The sequence below is a fragment of the Gasterosteus aculeatus genome, chromosome 9 (genome assembly GCF_964276395.1).
Source record: "Gasterosteus aculeatus chromosome 9, fGasAcu3.hap1.1, whole genome shotgun sequence".
NCBI lineage: Eukaryota > Metazoa > Chordata > Actinopteri > Perciformes > Gasterosteidae > Gasterosteus > Gasterosteus aculeatus.
This window is the reverse complement of record NC_135696.1, coordinates 5,464,518-5,489,239: the sequence shown is the minus strand read 5'-3', so window position 1 is coordinate 5,489,239 and position 24,722 is coordinate 5,464,518. Positions and strand designations below refer to the sequence as shown.

Sequence of the window (24,722 nt, the reverse complement as noted above, 5' to 3'; positions counted from 1 at the left end):
CGTATGAGTTCGTGGATATTGTTTCATGAACACACCGGGAACAAAATAACCTCTCTCTGATTTATTTGTAAAGAAAATTACGTTAAACAGGGTAAAGTAGTAAATCGTAACTGCACATTTTCATTAAAAACACTCTCAGCCTCAGTTGACCAGCTTTGTTCCGCCCGCCTCCTCTCCGGCCAATCCGCTTCTCCAACCGCCGACCCGCTCATTCCGAAAGTGAAAGTAAGGAAGCGGACCCGAGGACTCGAGCTGTAAAGCCCGCAATTTAAACGTTGACCGCAAACTGGAGCAGTCGCATCGTGTGGGAGCGTGTATGGTGAGTTTTTCGTTCGTTGGGCCTCTGTTGTTGTTGTTGCTGTTGTTGTGTTAGCAGTATGTCTCGACAAATGTGCGTTAAGATGGCGAAGCGTTCTCTGCAACGTGGACAACGTGGATCATACACAAGATGTCAAAACAAGCAGGGGCTTCCTTGGTTAATGATTGCCGATAATTGGTCAAAATGTAAACGTGTATTTGGGGCAGCAGGTACAGATTGCTGTAAATGAAATGTAGACAAAGGAAATTCACACGCAATAAATGTATTCACACTGCTTCAGCCCCTCATTAATGAGAAGGTCAGCCCAACTGTTTGTTCTAAAAATCTAAACACTAATTTTGTGGCAACAAGGTTTGTTAATCTTGGTTTTAAGATTTTGCAATTGCAGAGTTTGGCCTATGGAAGGCAACACAATCACAGAGCAAAAGGCCAACCCCGACTTGTGTCTCATGACTTGTACAAAAGGCTGTTGTTTCTTTCTAGCGAGCAGAATGATCAACACACGTAGATGTGTGACGAGGTTAGAAAATAAATAAATTTAAAAAAGGCTCAGTGGTCATAAGGTCACTTGTCAAATTTAGGATGGGTTTTTACCAGAAACACTTGACCTCTATGACGTCCCACACTGTTTATGTATGATTAGTTTCAGTGAGTGTGAAGGCTGTGTGCTTTTACTACGTCGCTCAGGAGGCATAAAGGCTGAATGTTTTTACAGTTATGTGTAGTTCTTGGATCATTAAACTGTCAAATGGACGGGTTGGCAGTATTAACCTCCTCTGCAGTTCCTTTACCTCCCTGTCGTCAAGCTCCAAGAGCTGGAGACAAAGCTGTCACACTCCTTGACACCGTTGTCATCTTTCAGGCTGAGAAAAGGACTATGATGGAACGCGTACCTTGTGATCACTGACTTTAAAACAATGCATTATCTATCAATTATGGCATATTCTGATACTGTTCATTAAAAATCAATGTTGGTGGTGGATGTCTGTTTTAAAAAAAAATATGTCTTTTAGCATATGTCTAAGTAAATGCAGCAAACAACAACTTTTCAAACATTTTGTTTTTAAATGCAAGATGCACTACGAGCCTGAACAGGTTCTGCATGTGTGCAAAAAAAAGACTGCTGATTAAGGAGATAGACCCACGCAGCCACATCGAAATGACTATCTCAAACTTCCTGATTTTTATTTCATCCTCTTCTGCGTGGTCAGACAACGCTGGAGGTGCAGGCCCCGGATAAAATAAGACTATACAATTGCAATGGATGGCTGTATGTGACATGTCCTGCATGGCACTCTGTATCCACATTTGTCCATTGTTCTTTGGGTTCTCCTAAAGCAGACAAAAGCAACCATACACTCCCTCTACTTTCTCTTTCAGAATGACAGAATGTTGATTTGAATGTGCGGGCAACATTCTAGGTTAAAGTAAAACACTTAAAGTCGTCCAACAGATGTCGGAAGAGGTTCCACATTTTGAAAAAGTTATTTAGTCTCTTTCTCGTTAATATATTTTATTTAATGGGAAAATGATCTGGATAATAATGAAATGATGACTGTAATAATAATTACATAATCATTTTCTCTATAACATCTGTGGGATGCACATCCGCCTTGAACAATGTGTCGAGGACCTCGACTCCTTTTGCTGTGCAGCTGCAGTCACTAACAGTCAAAACTCCACCATTAAAGCTTTGGAACCACATGACTAACCGGTTTAGTGTCTGTTTGGGATAACCGGTGTTATGGCTCAGGAGCTTATTTTCCTGAAATTGCCGTGACATTCCTTTCACTCTCAGTTTTTGCACAGGCCCCCATGGATCTGTGAGGTCATAAAATAGAGAATAAAAAAAAGCTTTCAAAGATCTAGAGGTTCAAACTAGGATACGTTTTTCAGTCTCTGGTGGTTGTAAGGAAACCAGACAACTGACCACGGCGGGTCGGCACACGCAGGCATTATTGATTATTCCCGTGTAACGCTGGTCATTTAAGTTTGTCAGTACTGTGTCCCATCTGCAGAGTGATGTGCGTCCTGAAACCCCAACAACGGCTTTTACATCCAAGTCTGACGTAATCAGTCTTGCACAAACTGGACAAAACACGATTGCAACACACTCAGGCACGGCACATTGCTTTTGTTTGATTTCAAGGTGCGATTATCATAGTCGATGTCATAATCAGACTACATTGAACTTTTTCAAATGTATGACTAACTGTGTTTCCTCTAGGTTTCCACCCTTCGGCTTGCGCTTTCTCTTTCTGCTGGTGGGAGTGTACCCACCTGTGTGTGTGTGTGTGTGCGATACAGAGAAGGATTGTAAACGTGCGACCATGTAAAGACCGAAATGCCCCCTGTTATAATGGTAGGGGGGAAAAGTGGTGATGTAGCACAAAGTTAGTTAGTTAGTTTAGTTAGTTAGTTTTTTTAATGGGTAGTTGCCAGTTTTCACAATAAAATACTGAAAAAGAATAAAGTGTACAAAAATATGGAACTTAAAAAAAACAATTGTATTTTATATTAGATTAGATTCAACTTTATTGTCATTGCACAGAGTACAAGTACTGAGGCAACAAAATGCAGTTTAGCATCCAACCAGAAGTGCAAAAAAAGAGATTCTCGTGCCTCTAACACACTACAGCGTGACGTTAAGGAGTAAGAAATAGATCCTTGAGTTAAAACATCTGTATGTGTTTGTTACATATGTTCCTATCAGCACATAAAGAATTGTTTTTTCTGTCATTTCAGGTAAACAAACATGGCCTCAATTTGCGTCCTCCTTATTTTGACCGTCACCATAATGAGCATAGGAAGTGCAAAGACAGGTAAATTCAGTCTGAATCAGAGAAGTGGAAGTATGAAGGGCTCTTTGCTGCTGATATAACTTCTTATATTCTCTTCTCCAGGAGATTTTTCAACTGTGCACTGCCAGAAGGAAACGCTGGGACAGTATGGCGGTCAGTCGCTCCTGGAGTGTGTTGTAAAAACCCCTCCTGACACAGAGATGTATAGCTTCACCTGGAACAAGGACTCCCGTACCCTGCTGAGTGTCACAGACAGAGTTACTACAGTGCAGGAACCTGGGTATTTGTTTGTGACGCCTTCTTCCTGGAACGGCAGAAACATGACGGTGTCCCTGCGCATCATCAACACCGAAGTGGAGCACGAGGGACTCTATGAAGTCAAGGTGTTAACGGACCGCGGCGTCTGCAAAGACTCCACCACACTTCATGCCACAGGTGAGAGCCTCCAGTGTCCACGGCGAGGTGACCAGTATTCATCTACGAAACCGATCCCAACCAATGTAAAAAACAATCCATGACTACAGTTGATTCTGTAAACATTGAAACATTCTAGTTACAAACAGATAACGTGCTTGAAATATTTTACTTTTGTCTTGTTATTATTTAGAGATCAGGGGACTTTCCTGACACGTTGTATTGCTATTTCGCTTTCTGTCTTTATGTACTTTCAGTTTTATTGTTACAAGTAATCCTGTCGAAAGTAACCCGTTGCAAGTCTTTGTCCGTCTGTCCCACCACATATCTAGTACTTTTCAAAACAATGGCCAACTTTATTTATAGTTGTCACTTGGTTGACGTCACGGTGCATTGTTCACTCAATGATGGTCTTTTTCATGAACTCTTTTCAGCCAAATACATGAAACCAACAATCCACTCAAACCCTGAGGCCATGAATCCCAGTACAGGCGGTACCCTGACTTGTAAGTCTGATGGTGGCTACCCAGAAGGCACACTTCGCTGGTTCGGCAGCAACGAGGAGCTCATAGCCTCTCAAATGAAGGCGAGCAAGGGAGAAAATGGTCTGTTTCAGCTCTCGAGCACGCTGTTTTTAGGGAAAAGATCCTCTGTGTCCTCCTACACCTGCAGGGTGTTTAACGCCAGCGGTGGCAGAGAGCAAGAGACCCTATTTCCAGTGCCGGACCCAAATCCAGAAACTGCAGGTATTTGTCCCACAGCGATTTCAACCAATTTCCATGTAAAGTCAGTTACTAAAACTCCCTCAAAACCCACTATAACGAGACAGTTCTGTCATGTGAGCATCTGATATCTGCTATGTTTCCCAAAACATCCTCACAAAGAAAGAAAACGCCACACCCCTGATAAGACTGTGCCTCTCGACTTGTCTTGAGTTCATTTAGTCTTTGTTGATAGGAAAACTGTATCAACAGTTTCAATTTGTCACTGCAAACACTGCGAGTGTTAAAGAGAAAGTGAATGTAGGTTGCTGAAGTATTTCAGGGGGGAATTTCCCATCAGTGCATGTACCCCTCATTTCTACTCTATTTGGTCCCTAAAAGAAATAAAGCATGAATAAAAATCTCAATTGTTCAATGTGATTGCTACAGAAAAAGTGGAAGGAGAGCGGCGGAAGAAGCTGGATCCGGCCACCAAAGTAGTGGCTCCTGTGGTGGTCATCGGATCGCTGATCGTAGGGTTGCTCATCGCCGTGATGGTTTACAGAAGGCGATCTCAAAGTGAGTACCCGCACAGGCCCTTCTTTGGCTTTCGGTTAAAATGAACCAAGAAATCAGTTATTGCCCTCGAACACAAGTAATAAAGGTACAAAAGAGATAAGGAAATGTCGCTGGTTCATTTCAGTGTTTCCATCTTTCTCTTAAGACACAAGATTGCATCACAAACACGGTGTCAGGCTTCACAAATGCAGCCTACATCTCGTTTCCATGGACATGACTTAATATATATTGCAACACAGCGTTTTATAAAGGCTAAAAAGTCAGTGTTAAACAGCCAGCTGCTCTGTTACATTGAAGGAGGTTCCGAGTTCTTCTTCCTCTTCATACTTGTGAACTGTGCAAGTAGTGCGTAGTTACTGATGCAACACAACTCTGCAGTACAACTGCGCAACTACTGTAGTACTACTATTCATATTTGATCATGAATTAAAATACTGTATTTTTATTGATTTCAAAATATTTTCCCATTATTATTTTATATTGCTTTGAAAATATCCACCTTAAACTACTGAACCTATTAAGTATTCAACCCACGCAGCACTAGATTACATTCAAGCCGACACCTCAATTGGAGGAGGTTGACAAACCTGTAGACAACACCTGGCGAGAAGCCATATTATTTACGATGGGAAAACACACACTGTTACACTGTAAAATCAAGACGGGCAGGTGCCGTGAACTGCTCACAGAGATTTGTTTCGATGGCACTTGTAGATGTTTGATTTTTATTCTCCCATTGTTGTTTTCACAGCGGCTCGAAGACAGTCCACAGCACCCCTTATGGGTACGTCCATCTTTGGACATACAATCGCTTCTGCTCTGGTTTCAACTTTGTCTCTTTCTTAGAGGTGTAGAGAAAGATTCTGTCTATGGATTGTTCCACCTATCAGCTACATATCTGCTCATGTCCTTCTGGCAAATTAACAAGGGGCTTAAATGGCTGAAATCTTCTTTTTTCAAACTTTGGTGGATGTTGAATTTTTATGTCTATTTTTTGAATAGTAAGGTCGGTGGCATGAGAAACAACGTGAAATCAAACTCACTCCCTTACATACAGGGCTCTGATCTCATTCCAACCCTGTTGAGGCACGTACTCCTCCTGTGTTTTAAATGTTAATTCAGTTGGAGCACATGTTGATCACCAACCAGGGAACCTAAGCCTGCACTGACTGGGGATGAATGCAACTAAACGTATCACTGTGCTTTGAAAGAGTCTGGGTACAAACACAGGATTTAAATGATAGCGTTTTTTTCTTGGCTTTTGGGAAACTGGGCTTGGTCGCTAATCCCTTTTTTAGAGTCCAACCCGACTCTTGTTTTGGTCATTCACCTTAAGGGACCAGCCTCTGCTCCCATGTCACAAACTTGCTTCATGTGGTGATGGTTTGACGCCCCCTCCCATAGTAAACTAATTTAACGTCTTGTGATTTCTTCCAGGGGGCCGCAGTGAGGCTTCCAAAGAGTACAATGGAGGTATGTCTGAATGACGAGTATGTTCACTGTCCCACTAAAACAACTTCAAATAGACTCTGCGACAAAGAAATCCATGCTTTGATATGACATTTTTTTTGCAGGTGATTTGGAATACACAGACAACAATGCGTGAGGTAATTATAATGCTGTCTCTGATATTCACCCTCTTCAAATCAACATCAGGATTCTGAATGTTCTGTCTCTTTCTCTCTCTGCAGGAGTCCGTGCGAGTTTTGTCACCATTTTACTGGAAGACACTTCCTTATATGCTAATCTACATTCTATCGTTGTACTTTGCCCACAGCTTTGTATACCGTATAACCAGGGATTGCTACTGTGATTACCCGAAAACACGCTTAAATCAACTCAATCCAACAAAGTCATTTGACTGATTTTGAATCTGTGATTAAATGTGTGATTGAACCTGTGATTCAATGGCGGCTGCATGGAGCGGAATGTGTAACATCACCAGAAACCGAAAGAGAACATTGAAGAACGATCAGATGAAGGATTAACTGTAGCCTTTGGCAGCTTGGCCGAGTATCTCACGGCAGGAAAAAGTTGACTTGTATTATTATGGGGGGGGTTTGTGCGTGTGTGTGTGGGGGGTGGGGGGGGGGGGGGGGACCTATTGGTCAGATTTTTTACTTTTTGCATCAAATTCTGCAATTTGTAAGTAGCCTAGTTTTGAGACTGTGCTGAAAGAAGATACTTAAACTATATTTTGCTGTCAACAAATCCAACTTAACGATAACCGTGGGTCTGACTAAAGACACTGGTGGGAATACAGGTGCTAATTAGAACCATATTGAAACTCCAGCTGATCCTGAGACAAACCCCTTTAGGGTTGTTGATTGAACCTTTTGTAAAAACTAAAATCAACCGACCAACTTACCCATAAACTGCCTGAGAATAGTCAAGCGCAGCAAATCTCATATCCTTATTCTAACCGCTGAGAAAGTACACAGGACAGATACTGTTCTCCGATTGCTTGCCAATGGAAAACTGTGTGGCGGAAGGAAGTAGACTTATGTTCCACTAGCTGTCGTTCATGAAACTCACTGTGTTACTTTTGGCAGCAGTAAGCAACTTGATTGGCATATTAAAACTCAGGTGTTCCTTTGGCACCGGGGGTCATGGAAATTGGCAGGACATGTTGTTTCTAAACTGAGTCATGGTTAATAAAGGAGCAGAGTTAATTATTTACTCTATGGGTGTTTTGTATCCTCTACTGTAAATCTGTGAAAATGATGTTCGTGTTTGTTGTTTCTTTTGGATTCATATGGATTAAAAGCTCATCTGTGACTTATTTTCATGTAAATTAAATGTTTCCTGAAATGCAAATGAACACATTTAGTTGAAAAACTGAACCGTGTGAAAGATTCCTTGCCTGTGTACTATTAAAAAGATTCTCACTCGACCTCGTTGTAAAACCATCAGGAGACATAGAGTCTAGCCTACTCAAGCCTACTAAGAGGTTTTTATCTTCGGAGCAGGACTGTATAGTTGGAAGAACAGGGGGGTTCTGGGAAAAACCAGCAGTCGGCCTCGGAGACAATCATCTTTACCACCACAACATTGTAAACATCGACGCACATGCATCTTGTTTATAAGATGACACAGAACACCACGTGCCTCTAAGTGAGCACAGACTCTCTGTCGTATGAAGGTAGAACAATATTGCAGTTTCAACATTTCCCTCCTTTTTGTTTAACTATAACTACTAATTAAAAGGAAAACATAAAAGAATGTTTACTGCATAAAACCAAGACATAAAAAAAGAATCTCACATGAATTACTCTCATGTGTCTAAAACCATTAAAAAAAAAATATATATATATATATACATCTTACAACACGCTGTCTACTGTTTTTGCAAATGCAGATAATAACTTTATTCATAATTGTATCACTTATTTCTGACTAATAAATCATTGTTTCATAATCCGGAGTCAGAATGTAATTCAAATGAGGCCATTGAGGCCTCCATAGAATCGGTCAGGGGATCGGGATGATTCCCCTCAGCCTGCTGCAGTTTTCCCCAATTCTCTATCCCTGTTGAGAATTCTGTTCGGTTCAAACTGGTTATTCCTGGTGGCATCTACCCGACGCTGCTGTAGTCCTCCAATACCAAGTATTAGAGGCACCCAAAGCATTCCAGCATTCCAAGCGGTGCACCCGCTGAGATCATAATGAACAGTGATGACTGCCGAGCTGTGAGTCCAGCATTCTACTGACAGGATGTGTGTGCATTTAGTGTTTTATTGTGTATTTGGCAATTAATGGCTTCTGATTCTGACTCTGCACGAGGTGCGGACGGTCTCTCTCTGCTGGTTGACTGTTGCTCTGCTCGGTTCATGTCAGGCTCTCTGTGGCCTTCATAGCCAATTAGTATTCCTTCTGTCCTGTTGACTGTGGATAATAAGATGATATTTCATGTAGAAGTAGTAGAAATCAGATACATTGTAACTTGTTGACACAGTGTGTGCTGTTTAAAACAAAACATTCCCTCTCGTATCTCAGCCCTCCGCCTACTTTCTTCCGTTGAGGCTTTTTGCTTCCCTTTTGTTATAAACATTTGAATTCATCTGGAACACTTCAGTATGACTGTCAGATAAGAGCCTTTGAGATCTGGCACGACGGACCAACTGAGTTAGAAAAAGAGAAGACACGTCTGCCACTCGATTTCTCAGCTGGAAAATACTTTTTTTTGTATTACAGAATGTGTAGCCCCCGAATCAACCAAAAATGATAAAGTTTCCCTTGAACTCGCACCATAGTGAGGTATATTTTCAAATGATTTTCCTCAGATGTGTGTGTGTGTGTGGATGCATGCAGTTACTGCAGAAAGCATTTCTTCATTGCAGGCGGTGTGTGTGTGTGTCACTTCCCTTATCCTGTGAGGTGTCAGCATGGATGCCGTCTCCCCCTCACATACAGCCTCCTCCTCCCCCGCCTCGCGTCAATGAGGTTGTGTGTTCTGGAACCTGGTGGTGGTGGTTCTTGCTGCGGATCGGCATGTGGGACCTGCGGTATTGGCGGACATGTGATGAGAAGAGGGCCTCCAGCATCTGTTAGACTCGGACACGTGGCAGAAAAACAAACACGGTCATCTTGTCCACAAACCTTTGAATCTGGTTCGTGAGACACTGTGGTGGTAACGCACAATAGTTCTTCAGCCATTCGTTTTCTTTCCCTACATTCACATTCATTCCATACAAAACATTTTAATTTTTGATATTTCTGTCTCATCACATCCCTCCGCTTCCTTTTTACATGTACACCACCCATCTTTCAGGCGTGGTAAAGTATATTTATTCCTTAAAATATAGTCGTCACTATAAGTCTTGATTTTCTTTTACCCTGGAAAAATACAAGTTAAAACCCAACCGAAAAAATTGGTTAATAAATATAGGTCAAAGGCCTCGAATACCTATTTTCAGACTATTAGTATTATCTGAAATACGATACCGTTCCTTGTTTCCCTGTTCACAATTATGATTTCCCAAACCATATATTGCTCTTTTGGTTAAGGCCACAATTGTACAATTTCAGAGTGTTAGTTTGAATACAATCGTTAATCCGCAAATTGCCCCAGTCTTCCCCAGTAAAAAGCTGCATAATGATGAGAAGATCAGAAATACTTTACAATTACTTTTATCAATTCATAGACATGTTTCCATAACCGTAAAAAGAAAATTTGTCCTCGTTAGAGATCCAATTAGCTAATTAGCTAATGTGATCTTATTTCTCCAGTTTTCTAAATTCACATCTTCGTAATCTGTTATCACCCGTTACAATTCAGAACATCCCGTTTGAAATCAGAATATCAACTTCTTACTCAATTTGAGTGAAAATCTTCCTTGGTTTGATCGTGTTGAAGGCCCCTCTCTCTGCATCTGATGAGGTTTGGGGCAGAATTACTTACTTTGGTCGATCCTGAAGAGGAGAGGCCACTTCTGACACCAAATTGTTGTGGAAGACTTTGCACGGACAAATCGGTAAATAAGAACAAGGCTCTGATTCAAATATGTTTTTCTCTGTTTATTTCCTTGCAAAGGAAAAAAAGGTCACAACAGCTACGTGCTCAGTAGACTTCCTCCTCCCACAACAGGGCAGTTCTTATACATGCAGGTGGCCTCCAAAACAACTTGTTGTGTCTCTACAGCCAGGAGACAAGCATCTTATCAGTGTAAGACACTACAGCTCAATTCTTTTTCATAGCGACGCCATTCCAGCACTTGCAATTTAAAACTCCCTAAAAAACCCTCCCAAATGGGGGAAAATAAGGAAGAAATCTAGAGAATCTAGAAGATCAAAACTGAAAACCTTCTCCCAGGGTTGATCATTACACCACGGATGTCATGTGTACAGCATAAACAATGACTCATAGGAACTTCAAGATGTTTAAATCACAATACAGTAATTAATCTGCTATCTACAATCATTCCACATGGGAGTATGATGTGGACAATCATCTTTAAGACCCTCGGTCCACGGTGAATAGAACACCCGGTCAAATTTAGATTTATTAGTGTACTTTTATGAACTTACGGTTAAGCATCACAACCTCAGTCTCTAGTTTTCCCAAACCGACCAAAGACTGTTACCCGTTATGAAGAAAAACACTGGTCCGGTTTCACTAGTAAACGGATCTCAAGCGGATTCTGGCCGCTCAACCAACCAAACTAATCCTGTATCAGACGAGGGGAGAGGAGTTTGAAAAGAGTCCCAGACTCCCTGCGCACAGTTTAAGGGACCCAAGTGCTGGTAGTCGACATCGGAGACGATCATCATTGCCACCACAACATTCGACGCACAAACATCTTGATTATCAGATGAGCTAGAACACAATGTGCCTCTGAAAGAGCACAGACAAAAATAACTCTTCATCTAAATGTTTTAATCCCAATTCAATTCACCTCAGTCCTGCCATCCAGTGGACAACTAGCATTCTAACATGTTGGAGCAGAGTGGCAGAGGAGATCATCATTAAATTTGTGGTACTGAACCAACCTCACCTGTTGACACAAGTAATCAAAGGTGCCCTTGAATTGGTATTGATCCGCTTAAAGTAATACAGTCTAATTCAAAAGGGGTGCAATTAAACCACACCTACATGAAGGTCATCGTTTTCAGCTTTCGTTGAAACTGTTTCACTTCATTTTGGAGGTTGCCGTTTACTGTGCGGTTAAATTTCATTACACTGACATGCGTTTTCGTTAATTTGTCTACCCCAGTTATATTTATTAGAGTTACATAAATAGAACATCCTGATCGCAGAAGTGCAAATAGTAAGAGTTGCTCATCATGGAAGCTATATGTTTTTAAAGGGTTGATGCATGCAGACGACATCAGGGCCGAGAGAGTTTAGTAGCTTTAGCTTGTCTATGGGCTGTGCTGATTGCATGCGGAGGTGCAGATTATCCTCTCAGTTGGAGTACATCCAAGTTCCACGTGCCTCACATGTAAGTTTATGATGAGTTCCAAATCTGCAGGCCAGATCTATTCAAGTCGCCGTCAATGGAGGTGCAGAACAGTGTCATAAATCTGCGCATGACCGTAGACTTTCAAGTTTATTGTTTGAAAAGATAAGACATTCCTTTATTACTCCCACAATGGGGAAATCCACGGAATCCCGAGAGCTAAGTAAACAGTGCACACAAGACACATGATGAATAACAACACGACAAGAGCCACAGTAATAAATAAGTGAAAAATATAGTAATAGAAGTAAAAATAAAAAGAACAAAAACCACAGTAACTAAATATAACAACACTAGGAACTAAATAAATATGTATATGTACACACTTCACAGTGGTTATTGCGCCTTGTCATTTTTATTGCACATTTGTTTTAGTGTTGTTCGGTGGTGTTTTCAGTGATCTAACGTCCTGTGGTTCACTGGGTGCACAGTCGGTTGTGCAGCCTGACAGCAGCAGGAGGGAAGGACCTGCGGTACCTCTCCTTCAACCACCGGGGGGGGAATCAGGCCCTGAAGGAGCAGAGCTTCCAGGGCGTCCACCATGGGGTGGGAGGTGTTGCTCATCAGGGGTGATAGCTTAGTCCTCATTCTCCTGTCTCCCAGCACCTCCACCGTGTCCAGTGGACGCCCCAGCACACTGCTGGCCTTCTTGATGAGCTTGTTGAGTCTCTTCCCGTCGGGCGCCGATATGCTACTGCCCCAGCAGACCATTCCATAAAATGGAAGGTGCCGCGGCGGAGTCAAAGAAGGTCCTTCCTTCCAGTGCACCCTGCACCCCAAAGGACCTCGGTCTCCTCAGCAGATAGTCTGCTCTGACCCTTTTTATAGAGCGCACAAATGTGATCTGTCCAGTCCAGTTTATTGTTCAAGTGAACAACCAGGTTCTTATAAGATCTCACGACCTCAATGTCCGTATCCTGGATGTTCACTAGTACCGGAGGAGAGCGTTTTCCCCCGACGAAAGTCCTCCTCCAGCTCCTTGGTTTAGAGTTCTGCTGGCACCATCCTAAGAAGATGTTTGTGTTTTTTTTGTTGAAGGCCGCAGCTGAACATTTGTGGGAATTCAGAGCAGATTCGGCGGCAATGTTTGAGTAATAGATTAGTTGTCGGGACTAATTTTGAATGCACGAGGGTTCCATCAGAGGCTACAGAACATAGGAGGATTTTGAAAATTCTGTTATTGTTATGAAATGTTGAGGTGTTCCTGTTTTTTTGTCCACTGCTTTCTTGTTAAATTGCTGTTTTTTAAATTGTTTTTCACAGCTTTGTTCCGTTTTGCAAACACCCAAATCCTCCACCAGGGGGTGATCTCAACTCATCCCTAATGGAAGTAGAGTGGACCAGTGTTAGGTTTACAACTTCAGGGGGGGTAGTAGTCGGGCAAACGGTTCAGGGGAGGGGCTTTTATTTAACCATTATATTATAACCCAAAGAATCCTCCGGTTGTCATCACATCCCTCTTCTTGATCTCTTCTCCAATGAGTTAACGGTTCCATATTCAATATTAATTCTCAATTATTGGCCATCCATCTTGTGACGGTGGTTCTTTGTGTCGTCTCTTCGTTATAGACCTGGTCTCATGACTCCGGTCACATTCCTAAGTTTAGGTGTACAATATATGTATGTATGTATAGAATTTAGACCATAATAATATGGGCGTTTCTCAAGAACTGTACATTTTAATACATCACAATGTGCCTGAACAATAGACAGATATTTGCTTCTTATTTGGGGGCTGTCACAGGCCGGCTCATAGCCTGTGGCAAGAATGAGGGGACACACACACCAAGTATAGGCCAATCAAGAGAAGGGTTTATTATAAGTCAAAAACTAGTAACTTTAAACAAAGAAAAGGAATGAGGTGTGCGAATGTCATAGTGTAAGGTGTATGTAAGGTGCATGGTTGAGTGAATCCGTATGTGTAAACATGACTGAGTGTGAACAACGTAAAACCTTCAAAGGAACAAACAAAACAGGATCATACCTGGAGGAGCAGAGAGCAAAACAGAAGTGGTTAGAGGCCTTCTTATACCTAGAGCCCAGGTGGCTCCAATCGCTAAAGACCCTCCTCTGCCTGCAGGAGGAACCGCCCCTGCAAGGCCGAGGAGGAGCCGTGACACCCCCCTCCTTAAGATGAGGGGCCCACATTGAAAACAATCCAAACAGTTCCCTCAAAATACAACAAAAGAAATACCCGTCCTGGCTCCTAACAGTCACCCTCTGTACCCCGCCTGACTGTCCATACCTCAAACTCTGCAGCCCTGGTACCTAGGGAGTAAATTAAGAGAAAAGAGGCGCAGACAACCCGTAGGGGTCAACAGAAAGAACATACCAACTAGGCTACAGGAGCACGGGACAGAGCGTCAGCAATGATATTATCCTTGCCACTAATATGTCTAATATCAAGGTTGAACGGTTGCAGGAACAAAGCCCAACGCATCAAACGCTGGTTGGGATTTTGCAAGGACTTCAAAAAAATGAGGGGGTTGTGGTCAGTGAAAACAGTTAAAGGGGTCAAACCGTGACCAACATAGACCTCGAAGTGCTGTAGAGCCCAAATGAGACCTAAAGCCTCCTTTTCAATCACAGAATAGTTCTGCTGATACTTATTAAATTTCCGGGAGAAGAAACTGACTGGACACTCAACTTGGTCATCATTTTCCTGGAGAAGCACAGCCCCAGCACCGATTTGACTGGCATCTACCTGTAATTTAAAAGGTTTCTCGAAATTTGGTGCTGCCAACACAGGCGACAAACACAGAAGAGCCTTAACTGCATCAAATGCCTCTTGACAGTGGGTGGACCAGATGAATTCAGCTTTAGCCTTCAACAAATTTGTCAGTGGGGACACTACTACCGAAAAGTTTTTACAGAAAGCACGGTAGTACCCCGCCATTCCCAGGAAGCGCATGAGTTCCTTCTTTGTAGAGGGCTGTGGAAACTGCTTCACAGCCTGGACTTTTGCTTCCACGGGACAAACAAAACCCTGACCAACCACCTTGTCTAGGTATGTGACTGTAGCTTTGGCAAACTCACACTTTGCCAAATTGATGGTCAACCTGGCCCACACCAGTCTTTGAAACAAGGCTTGCACTCTGCAGATATGCTCCTCCCATGAGTCAGAGTAGACGACCACGTCATCCAAATATACGGCACAGCCTTCCAGACCTGAGACCACACGATTCATCAGCCGTTGGAAGGTGGCTGGAGCATTCCGCAAACCGAAAGGCATCACTGTGTACGAGAATAAGCCAAATGGTGTTATAAAAGCAGCAATCTCACCAGCCCTTTTGGTAAGGGGCACTTGCCAATATCCCTTTAAAAGATCAAATTTGCTAACAAACTTTGCAGACCCAACTTGATCAATACAATCCTCCATCCTAGGAAGAGGGTAAAGGTCTGCTTTGGTAACATTGTTAATTTTTCTATAATCAGTGCAGGGTCTGAAAGTGGAATCAGACTTTTTTACAAGAAGACAGGGGGAAGCCCAATCGGAACAACATGGCTCAGCAATACCATTGTCCAACATATACTGTACCTCTGTTTCCAATTTTAGTCTCTTCTCCTCAGGTACACGGTAAAATCTCTGTTTGATAGGCTTCGCATCTCCGATGTCTATGTCATGCTCTAGTAAATGGGTTTGTGATGGACTGTCAGAAAACAAAACATTGTAGTTTCTAATTAGAGTTACCAATTCATCACGTTTCTCCAAATCTAAATGATCTACCAAAACCCCAAGGTTTTGCAAAGTCTGGGAGTTTTTCAACCGACCCTGCAGGACTTTATCAGAAACCCTAATGACCTCCTCCATCCACAAAGTTTAAGCCACAAGATACAGTGACTGGAGCAGCAGTCAACGCTGACTTCACTACTCGAGTTCCCTCCACTTTGCTTTGATCACGGGAGTGATAACATTTTAACAGGTTCACATGGCATAATTTAGAGGACTTCCTATACCCCGGAGTTTCAATAAGATAGTTCAAATCTGACACTTTGCGCAACACATTAAAAGGACCACAGTATTTTGCCTGAAAAGGTGAACTTACAAGAGGCAAAAGAGCAAGTACACGATCACCGGGAGTAAACTCACGCAACTCCGCCTGTCGGTCATATCTCAATTTCATTTTCTTTTGAGAACATTTTAGCTTTTCTTTCGCCAGTTCTCCAGCTCTATACAACTTCAGCCTAAATCCATTTACATAGTCAATGAGGTTCCGAGGTGGTTCTTCAGGCAAACAACCATCCTGCAGCACTGCTAAAGGCCCCCGTACCTTATGACCAAACACCAAATCATTTGGGCTGAACCCTGTGCTCTCCTGTACTACCTCACGAGCAGATAGTAGTAACCAAGGTAACCCCTCCTCCCAATCTGCAGACAGTTCTGTACAGTACGAACGAAGCAAAGATTTTAAAGTTTGGTGAAATCGTTCCAAAGCTCCCTGGCTCTGGGCATGGAACGCAGTAGACTTGTTGTGTTTAACTTTTAGCTGTTTGAGAACCTGAGCAAATAAATGGGAGGTAAAGTTAGAACCCCGATCTGACTGGATGATTTTTGGAATTCCAAATGTAGAAATGAATTGAGTTAATGCTCTAACTACTGCTTTTGAAGTTATGGTACGCAAGGGAAAAGCTGCCGGATATCTCGTTGCGTGACACATAACAGTTAATAAGTAGTTATGACCTGACTTAGACCGTGGTAAAGGCCCAACACAATCGATAATAAGATGCTCAAAAGGTTGTCCTATGGCTGGTATTGGATACAAAGGAGCTGGCTTCACAACCTGGTTTGGCTTGCTTGTGCGCTGACACGTAGGACAAGTTTTAATAAACTGAGCTACAGCTCGCTTTAAACAAGGCCAGAAAAAATGCCTGAGTATGCGATCATAAGTTTTACGAACACCCATGTGACCTGCCACCTCACCATGTGAAGTTTGCAACACTTTGTTTCGCAAAACAGTAGGTACAACTATCTGAAAAACTGGTTCGCCTAGACCCTGAACAGAGTGTGGAACCCATTTCCTGACCAACAGTCCCTCAAGAAGAAAATAGCACTGAGCATTATTCCTCACCGCTGCCTCAGGAACAACTCTATCAAACAGATCAGTTAAGGTAGTATCGGCCTTTTGCTCAGCTATCAATGACTCTCTAGAACTAGTCAACTGTTCAGTTTGAAGTTTAACTGGCAACTCGAGACTTTCTGGCTTACTCTCAATCTTCTTGAGTGCAGCAGAGCGGGTAACAGCACACCCTGGAAATACCTCAGGAGACACACAACTGTATTCTGGAGATACCTTTGCAGGGGGCACTGAAGGGTGCTTCTTAATGTTTATTTTGCCATCCGCCCACACCTTACTACCTGCCAAGTCATTCCCCAGAATCATGTGTATTCCCTCTACTGGCAACTGGGGTCTAACCCCAACCGCTACATCACCCGCTACCAGACCACATTTTAGAGTTACTACATGTAAAGGGGAAGAGAATGGAACTAAACCCATGCCACGTACCATTACACAACTGCCAGTATCCGACACCTTAGAGAAAGGCAAAATGGACTCCAAAATAAAAGAATCCAAAGCTCCAGTGTCTCTTAAGATCCTAATTGGAACATTGTGGTTGCCATCTACCAGCGACACCACACCATCCGAAACAAAAGCTGAAAAGTCACCTTGGTGAGATTGAGAACCAAACTCAACTTTTGGCTGAAAAAACTCACCCTGATGGTCAGAGGCTGTACCAGAAACGGCCATCACAGCCGGTTTAGCTTGAGCTAACTTCTTTGATCTAAGTAACGGACAATCTTTCTTCCAATGTCCTTCAACTAAACAGTAGCGACAGGTATTATCTTTTAATGGTGCTTTAGGTCCCCCAAAACCAAACTTCTGTGGCCTTTGGAACGAAGCTCCAGAAAAAGGTGACTTACTATTCCTAGGAGTAAAGTTTTTAAAGTGCATATCACTATTTGACTCAAAATGGCTTTTATGTGTTAACCTGTGCTCATCTGCAAGGACTGCTGCATCACTTGGCGACTTAACTTTTCGCTCATTAATGTATGTAGCAACCTGGTCAGATACAGAGTTTTTGAACTGTTCTAACACGATCAAGTTAGACAGATCCTCAAATGTACTAGCTTCAGAAGCTGTACACCAACGATTAAATGCAGAAGTCAAATCGCGAACAAATTCAGAATAAGTCTGCGAATCTTGTTTCTTCCTGTAACGAAAACGTTGACGATATGCCTCTGGTACGAGCTCGTAGACCTTCAGAACTGCCGATTTAACTTTAGCATAAACTTTACTGTCAGCTACACTCAGTGCTGAAAAAGCCTCACGTGCCTTACCTGTAAGTGCACATTGCAACAACATAGTCATGTCCAGATCTGACCAAGCTCTAGCTTCTGCAATACGATCAAATAGCGTAAAGTATGTGTCTGGATCTGACTCATCAAATTTAGGCAACAAACGAAGATTCTGTGAAACGTCAAACTGTTGTACTCCTTCTGGTCTATTGACATTCCGCAATCGTGCTATCTCTAACTGCATTTGCAACAGCTCCCGCTGCTGCTCAAAAGTTAATGAAAGGCTAGACTGAAAACTTGCACCCTCACTAACAGAGTTATCCCAAAGAACACCTATTTCTCTAAGACCCTGCTTTAATCTAGCTTTGACAGACTCTTTAAGTTTTCCATCATCAATCTCAATCTTATAATGGTCAGCAATTTCAATTAACTGCTCCTTAGTACACAATTCCAAAGCTACCTCTGAAGGAGTTTGAACAAAACCACTTAGAATAGAAGACATTTTCCTCAACCAATACAACCATTACCATCTCTGAGGGAAAAAAAAAATGTACACAATTCACCTACTGCCAGTCTGGGTTTAAGGACAGGAGCCACACCCCACTATTCTCCAAAAAAAACTAACCAACTGGCCCCTAGTCTTCGTGCAGTCACATGTGGTGGGTTTTTATGCACACAAAACCAGCAGAGTGGAAAGACAACCAGAAGCTGGCTGCCCCCCCACATCCACGGAGGTGCTCCCGAGCCGATGTAGGGGAAAAGGAAACAAGGGAAGCTCTACCCACGTTCACTGCCACCTAAAACAAAAACACCACGAGCCTCCTATTGATACTCGCTGATAAGCCTCAAAAGGAGAGGACTCCCATCTGAACAAAACCCCAGAAAAAGCAGAGTGAATTGTGAACTCAAACTATAAAGCTAACCAAACAAAAGGAAGACCTGGCTCTCAATGCTCTCTCCAACAATATTGGCCAAACTAAAGCATCCCCTCAAACAAAAAGTTTGGCAATCTAACCTAACATGATTAACCCAAGCTAACTACAAAACAATAATCAACATGAACCAAACTTCAAGTAAACAAATATAATCAATGACAAAGCCAAAACAATCTAGACCTTAACCAAATAAGGCAAACTATTAGAATACTCAAATACTAACGACTAAAGTATAATTAACTTTAACTTAAGGACGAGCCCCCATTTGTCACAGGCCGGCTCATAGCCTGTGGCAAGAATGAGGGGACACAAACACCAAGTATAGGCCAATCAAGAGAAGGGTTTATTATAAGTCAAAAACTAGTAACTTTAAACAAAGAAAAGGAATGAGGTGTGCGAATGTCATAGTGTAAGGTGTATGTAAGGTGCATGGTTGAGTGAATCCGTATGTGTAAACATGACTGAGTGTGAACAACGTAAAACCTTCAAAGGAACAAACAAAACAGGATCATACCTGGAGGAGCAGAGAGCAAAACAGAAGTGGTTAGAGGCCTTCTTATACCTAGAGCCCAGGTGGCTCCAATCGCTAAAGACCCTCCTCTGCCTGCAGGAGGAACCGCCCCTGCAAGGCCGAGGAGGAGCCGCGACGGGCTAATAAAGAATGGAATTAAATCCTCCCAACAAGGTCCTCTCAAAGTACACAAGCATGTGTGTCACTCACTCCGCTAATCCGGTCTTTACACAGGCTTCCAGTAATTGACTTCGAAACCCTTCTGTTGGTTCACAAAGCACTGAATGGTTCGGGGTCAAAGTGCAGTTCTGATCTGTTGATACCTTATAAAACGCCACTGACCTTTAGGTCGCCTGGGACGGGTCTACTTTCTCTTCGCAGAGTCAAAACTAAACATGGAAAAGCAGCTTTTAAGTCCAGACTTTCCTGTTTCCTGCGGCCTTTAAGTGACCATTTGTGCATGCAAATTTTATTCTATTTTCAGTTTTTAATCTCTTTTTCATCGTTTTAATGAAAGTTTTTTTTTCCTCTTTCAATCAATGTTCTTAACTGTTTTTAAATCTTCCTGCCTTATGGTTGAATGTTTTTAATGGTTTTACGTGAAACATTTTTTGCCCTGTTATTGAAATATGCAATACAGATAGAATTGCCTCACAATGGATCTGATTCAATAGGCCCAGAGAGACAAGTCAATGTGAGAGATTTCACAGCATCACACCACATCAAACAGTGTATGGCACAGTTCGCAGCACTGCCTATGTGTGAGAGACAAAGACAGCTTGCAGTCACAGCCGCGAGATGAACCTCATCGGTTGGTTTGCCATGTCGCTCTGTCTTTGCGTCAATGCAGGTACACAACCATTCACGTCCGCTTCTAGAAATACTGCCTGCATTTTTTTTAAAACCCTCTAATCAGATCCTTTCACCCCTTTTTGTAACAGAGACCAACGCAGTGTGGCGAGATTCTGGCGATAACGTCACCTTGGGATGTTCCAGCTGCGACAAAGGGTATGACGGGATGTATCTTTATCTGTATCGGGAACACAAGCCGCGGATACAGGTGGTGTACTATCCAGACTCAGGTGACGAAACAACCCCGGGAGATGCCTTCATAGAGAGGATTCAAACGAATGGATCTCTGAGCAAACACACAGTGACCATCAGCACGCTGAGCGTGAACGACTCTGGATTCTACAAGTGTGTCTATGTCACCTTTCCAAGTGGTGAAACATCATGCAGCAACTACATACTCTTTGTAAGAGGTAAGTGTCTTTCCTTCATCTTCTTAACAAACTACAAGTCTGCAGACCGAGTGAGGAGAGTGACCTAAATAGAGCGTTGTGCAAACCTAAAGTATCTTTTTTTTCAGTTATTTTATTCAATGTAATCCTAATGCCACTTTCTGTAAGGAAAAAATACACTTTTTATTCCACTAAGTTTGATGAGACTGAGATGAGATTTGGGGAAAAGATTTTTTGTATGATAAGTTCAAAGACATAATTGTTTTGTCTTTGAATCCTTTGCAAACAGGAGTTGCACCGTGTCCTTGCCCCCTTGGCTACGACAAAAGTCCATGTCGGGTGTTTATCATCATCGCCGCCTTCACCGCTTGCATGCTGGTAACCATCCCCTTCATCCTGCTGGTCGTCTCCAGGGTGAGTTCAGGTCCCTCACATTCATCTGTTAGCGGGGGTGGTGAAACGTTTAAATTCAGGGGATCTGTAAACTGTCATTTTATAATGAAACATTTCTTTGCACCTATGGCTTTTTATTTCTCTTCTTAGCATATATTATTTTCTATTTGGAGAAATCCAACCTTGTGTTTTATCCCTTTCACCTGCAGTAAGAACCATCATTGTATTTACTTTACCACTATGGAAATAGTTTCAGCTTCCTGAAAACATGGCCTTAAGAAGGCCTGTAATGTCCTGCCATCTGTAAACACCTTAACACTATCCAACAATCTCTATTGTGATATTTGACCACCAACAGGTGAGGCGATGGAGTAGCAGCAGTAGAGTCCCGGGGCCGTTATCCAATGACAACGTGTATGAAGTCATGAGTCCTGCGCGAGAGGAGCTGCCGCCCGGCCCGTGTGCTTCTGCTTAGCAGCACTTAGCTCGGCCTACAGGTGGTCTTCTTCTTCAGGCTGATGTACCTTTTTGAGACAAAATTAGAAATCCATGTTATACAGCTGAACAATGTGTTTCAGTGTTTGTTTTCTTCAATAGAATTGTGATTAACTGCTTTAAAAGGTTCTGCAAGGTTTCGTAGCTCTGTAGGGCGAGCGCTAACAGTATGTGATGAGCAGGTAAGAGACACAAAAGGAAGTGTGATTAATATCTAGAGCATGCGTTGCTCTTGAAAAACAGAGTAGAGGCTGATATACATCAAAAGTTGCGTGCGAAACGTCTGCACGTGTGGGCGCAAACCACATACTGAGGAGTGGGGGGATGTTTTAGGGGTTGTTTTGCAAGTCGACAGCCTTCAGTTTAGAAATGAGTACCTATCTAATGCAATCCTAAAATTCATAATATGATTATTGAGACAAATATGACATATGTTTGTTATAATAATGTGCTTCCTGATGGGAAAGGTAGTGATGATGCAAATGGTTATTGTAAATCTGTATCTCAGGTAATGAATATGATTTTCATAAATTTTGATAATTGTTGTTTCTTGTGGTTGCCTTGATCTCGCTGTATGACATTTCTTATTTACTAAGACACATACAGTTGTGGTCAAAAGTTGACATACATTTGTAAAGAACATCATGTCATGGCTCTCTTCAGTTTTCCTCTGGTAGAAGTGTCTGTTTTTTGTGACAAAGAGTGATTGGAACAAACATTCATGAAGTTTGCTTCTTTTATGACTTTATTATGGGTTAACAGAAAAGGTTATCAAATCTGCTGGGTCAAAAATATACATACAGCAGTGTTAATATTTGGTTACATGTCCCTTGGCCATTTTCACTTTAGGCGCTTTTAGTAGCCATCCACAAGCTTCTGGCATAAGCTTCTCGTTGAATCTTTTACCGCTCCTCTTGACAGAATTGGTGCAGTTCAGTTAAATTTGATGGCTTTCTGACATGGACTTGTTTCTTCAGCATTGTCCACATGTTCACAATGAAATTTAAGTCAGGACTTTGGGAAGGCCATTCTAAAACCCTAATTCTTGGGGTTAAAGGCCTCACCTTTTCTCCTCCAAACATATTGCTGGGCATTGTGGCCGAACTGATTTTTGTTTCGTCTGACCACAGAACTTTCCTCAAAGGTCTCATCTTTGTCCATGTGATCAGCAGCAAACCTCGAGCCTTAAGGTGCCGCTTTTCTATATTAATTCTCAATTCTTGCACAGCAGCCTCCCAGTCCATGGAGATACAAAACACGCTTGACTGTGGACACGGACACCTGTGTTCCAGCATCTTCTAATTATTGGCAGATCTGCTTTTTGGTGGTTCTCAATGGACTCTTCACCCTCCTGACCAATTTTCTCTCAGCAGCAGGGGATTTTCTTCCTGATGGTGGTGTTAAGGTTTCGGAAGGCTCTCGAGGGAGGACCAAATCCTTTGTTCTCGTCCCGGCCGGAAACGAGGACACGAATGAGTCAATTCGTTTAAATTCAAAAATCAAAAGTTATTTAATAACTGAACAACGTAATAGGGATTACAATTACAAAGTGAAATACTAAGCGAACAGTGGAATATTTCGCGAAATAGAGAATCCTCTGAGCAAGTCTGAAGTGACTTATCAACGCGGCTGCAGGAGAAGTTCTAACAGTCTTTCCCCCGCCATGGTCCTTTGAAAACTCTTGAGGTGTGTCTTCCTTGGTGCATTTGAATGTCATTGGCCTCTTCTCCAAAGGGTCACCTCCTCCATTGTCCCTTCCACGTCGAGGTGTGAATCTGCAGCTGTAACCTGAAACCTCTCTGTCCTAGCTGTCCCTCACATTCCAATGCACTCAATGTAGATACAGTTGGCTTTATGCCCCAATGAGTGAATTTAACAAAGCATACATCGTTTAAGTCTTCATCTTATAACTAGTACACTTTCATTACAACAACCCATCATTAATGATCACTGTTCATCACACTTCATCATAAGATCTAAGACAGTTCGTGTGGTTCAATTCTCAAGACATTTGCCTCAGTCGGCTGCCTTACATGAAGTTGTTCATTTATTACCTGACAGGAGAAAAAACTCCCAAAAAACCCTCTTTGGGGATAAAATTGGGAGAAATCCATAAAGAACGGCAATTGGCATCCGTCCCCAGGTTTTAACATCACATTGTGACAATGTTAATGTGTACAGTGTTTATATGATTTAAATGACTATGAATTGTGTTTGATTGAAATTGCATTCACTTCATCTAACATGTTAATATAATAACTAATATCTAATAACACACAAACTATAATTCTAACACTAAACATTATTACACGTACTACAAATTCCCTTACTAGGGGTGCACTTCTGGCTTAAATCCCTAACAGTGGCAGTGACAAAACAGTGCCATGCACTTTATACTTACAAACTATTGTTTGCATTGTTGCTCTTGGGACCTGCAGCTGCTTTGAAATGGCTCCAAGTGACTTTCCTGACTTGTTCAAGTCAATGATTCGCTTTTTCAGAGCCATGCTGAGCTCCTTTGACTTTCCCATTGTGGCGTTTGTATCCAATGAGCCCTATTTAAATGGCCTCAGAGTCGTCACCAGCTGGAGGCACTCACAAGAAGTTAAGAGGCTATGAAGCTCATTTCATTGACACTTTCTAAGTCACCAAAATTGCTTATTCATGTGGCTGTAATATATATATATATAAATATATATATATATATATATATATATATATATATATATATATATATATATATATATATATATATATATATATATATATTTCTAGTTGGAGAACATGGGCGAGCCTTTCAAAGTGACCACAGGAAACTGAATTTAAACATCCAACACACTTAAAGATATCCAAAGAAATTATTCTCAAAAAATTCAACAAAAAGTGTGTTCTCGATAAAATTCCTCCCTCCATCCTACAAATAAATGGACCGCGGGACAGAATGTTGTTCAACTTAGAAATAAGATTAGATAAAAACAAGATTATAAATAAAGCAAGCTGTAAATTGAAAAAAAAAAAGTGAACACAAAAGACGACTGTAGAAGTTTCTAAGGGGTTGAAAAATAACCACTACCACCAC

At 42.0% G+C, this 24,722-nt stretch overlaps 2 protein-coding genes across 4 annotated transcripts; both read left to right on the top strand.

The window, feature by feature from the left end:
- Positions 1-160: 160 nt before the first annotated feature.
- LOC120824982 (uncharacterized) lies at positions 161-7,657 on the top strand. Of its 3 annotated transcripts, none has more exons than XM_078080263.1 (9): positions 165-319; positions 3,065-3,141; positions 3,223-3,555; positions 3,969-4,280; positions 4,686-4,814; positions 5,566-5,595; positions 6,249-6,287; positions 6,389-6,421; positions 6,506-7,657. In XM_078080263.1, exons 2-8 carry the CDS (start codon positions 3,075-3,077, stop codon positions 6,418-6,420), a joined length of 942 nt encoding a protein of 313 aa, XP_077936389.1. In that variant the 5' UTR covers positions 165-319; positions 3,065-3,074; the 3' UTR covers position 6,421; positions 6,506-7,657. The 3 variants fall into 3 exon arrangements, with proteins under 3 accessions (XP_040042159.2, XP_077936389.1, XP_040042158.2); XM_040186224.2 differs by having other exon boundaries at positions 5,566-5,598; positions 6,252-6,287; XM_040186225.2 differs by lacking the exon at positions 5,566-5,595 and having other exon boundaries at positions 161-319; positions 6,252-6,287.
- Positions 7,658-20,062: 12,405 nt separating this feature from the next.
- Positions 20,063-22,188, top strand: LOC120825809 (uncharacterized). Its single transcript, XM_078080266.1, has 4 exons — positions 20,063-20,364; positions 20,456-20,776; positions 21,045-21,169; positions 21,507-22,188. The coding sequence occupies exons 1-4, from the start codon at positions 20,313-20,315 to the stop codon at positions 21,621-21,623; spliced, it is 615 nt and encodes a 204-aa protein (XP_077936392.1). The 5' UTR covers positions 20,063-20,312; the 3' UTR covers positions 21,624-22,188.
- The last annotated feature ends 2,534 nt before the right edge of the window (positions 22,189-24,722 follow it).

Coding starts and splice junctions, on each gene's coding strand:
- LOC120824982 (XM_078080263.1), top strand. CDS start 3,075: ATGGCCTCAATTTGCGTCCTCCTTATTTTGACCGTCACCATAATGAGC. Junction 3,142..3,222: donor CATAGGAAGTGCAAAGACAG/GTAAATTCAGTC, acceptor TCTCTTCTCCAG/GAGATTTTTCAACTGTGCAC. Junction 3,556..3,968: donor CACCACACTTCATGCCACAG/GTGAGAGCCTCC, acceptor AACTCTTTTCAG/CCAAATACATGAAACCAACA.
- LOC120825809 (XM_078080266.1), top strand. CDS start 20,313: ATGAACCTCATCGGTTGGTTTGCCATGTCGCTCTGTCTTTGCGTCAAT. Junction 20,777..21,044: donor CTACATACTCTTTGTAAGAG/GTAAGTGTCTTT, acceptor CTTTGCAAACAG/GAGTTGCACCGTGTCCTTGC. Junction 21,170..21,506: donor TCCTGCTGGTCGTCTCCAGG/GTGAGTTCAGGT, acceptor GACCACCAACAG/GTGAGGCGATGGAGTAGCAG.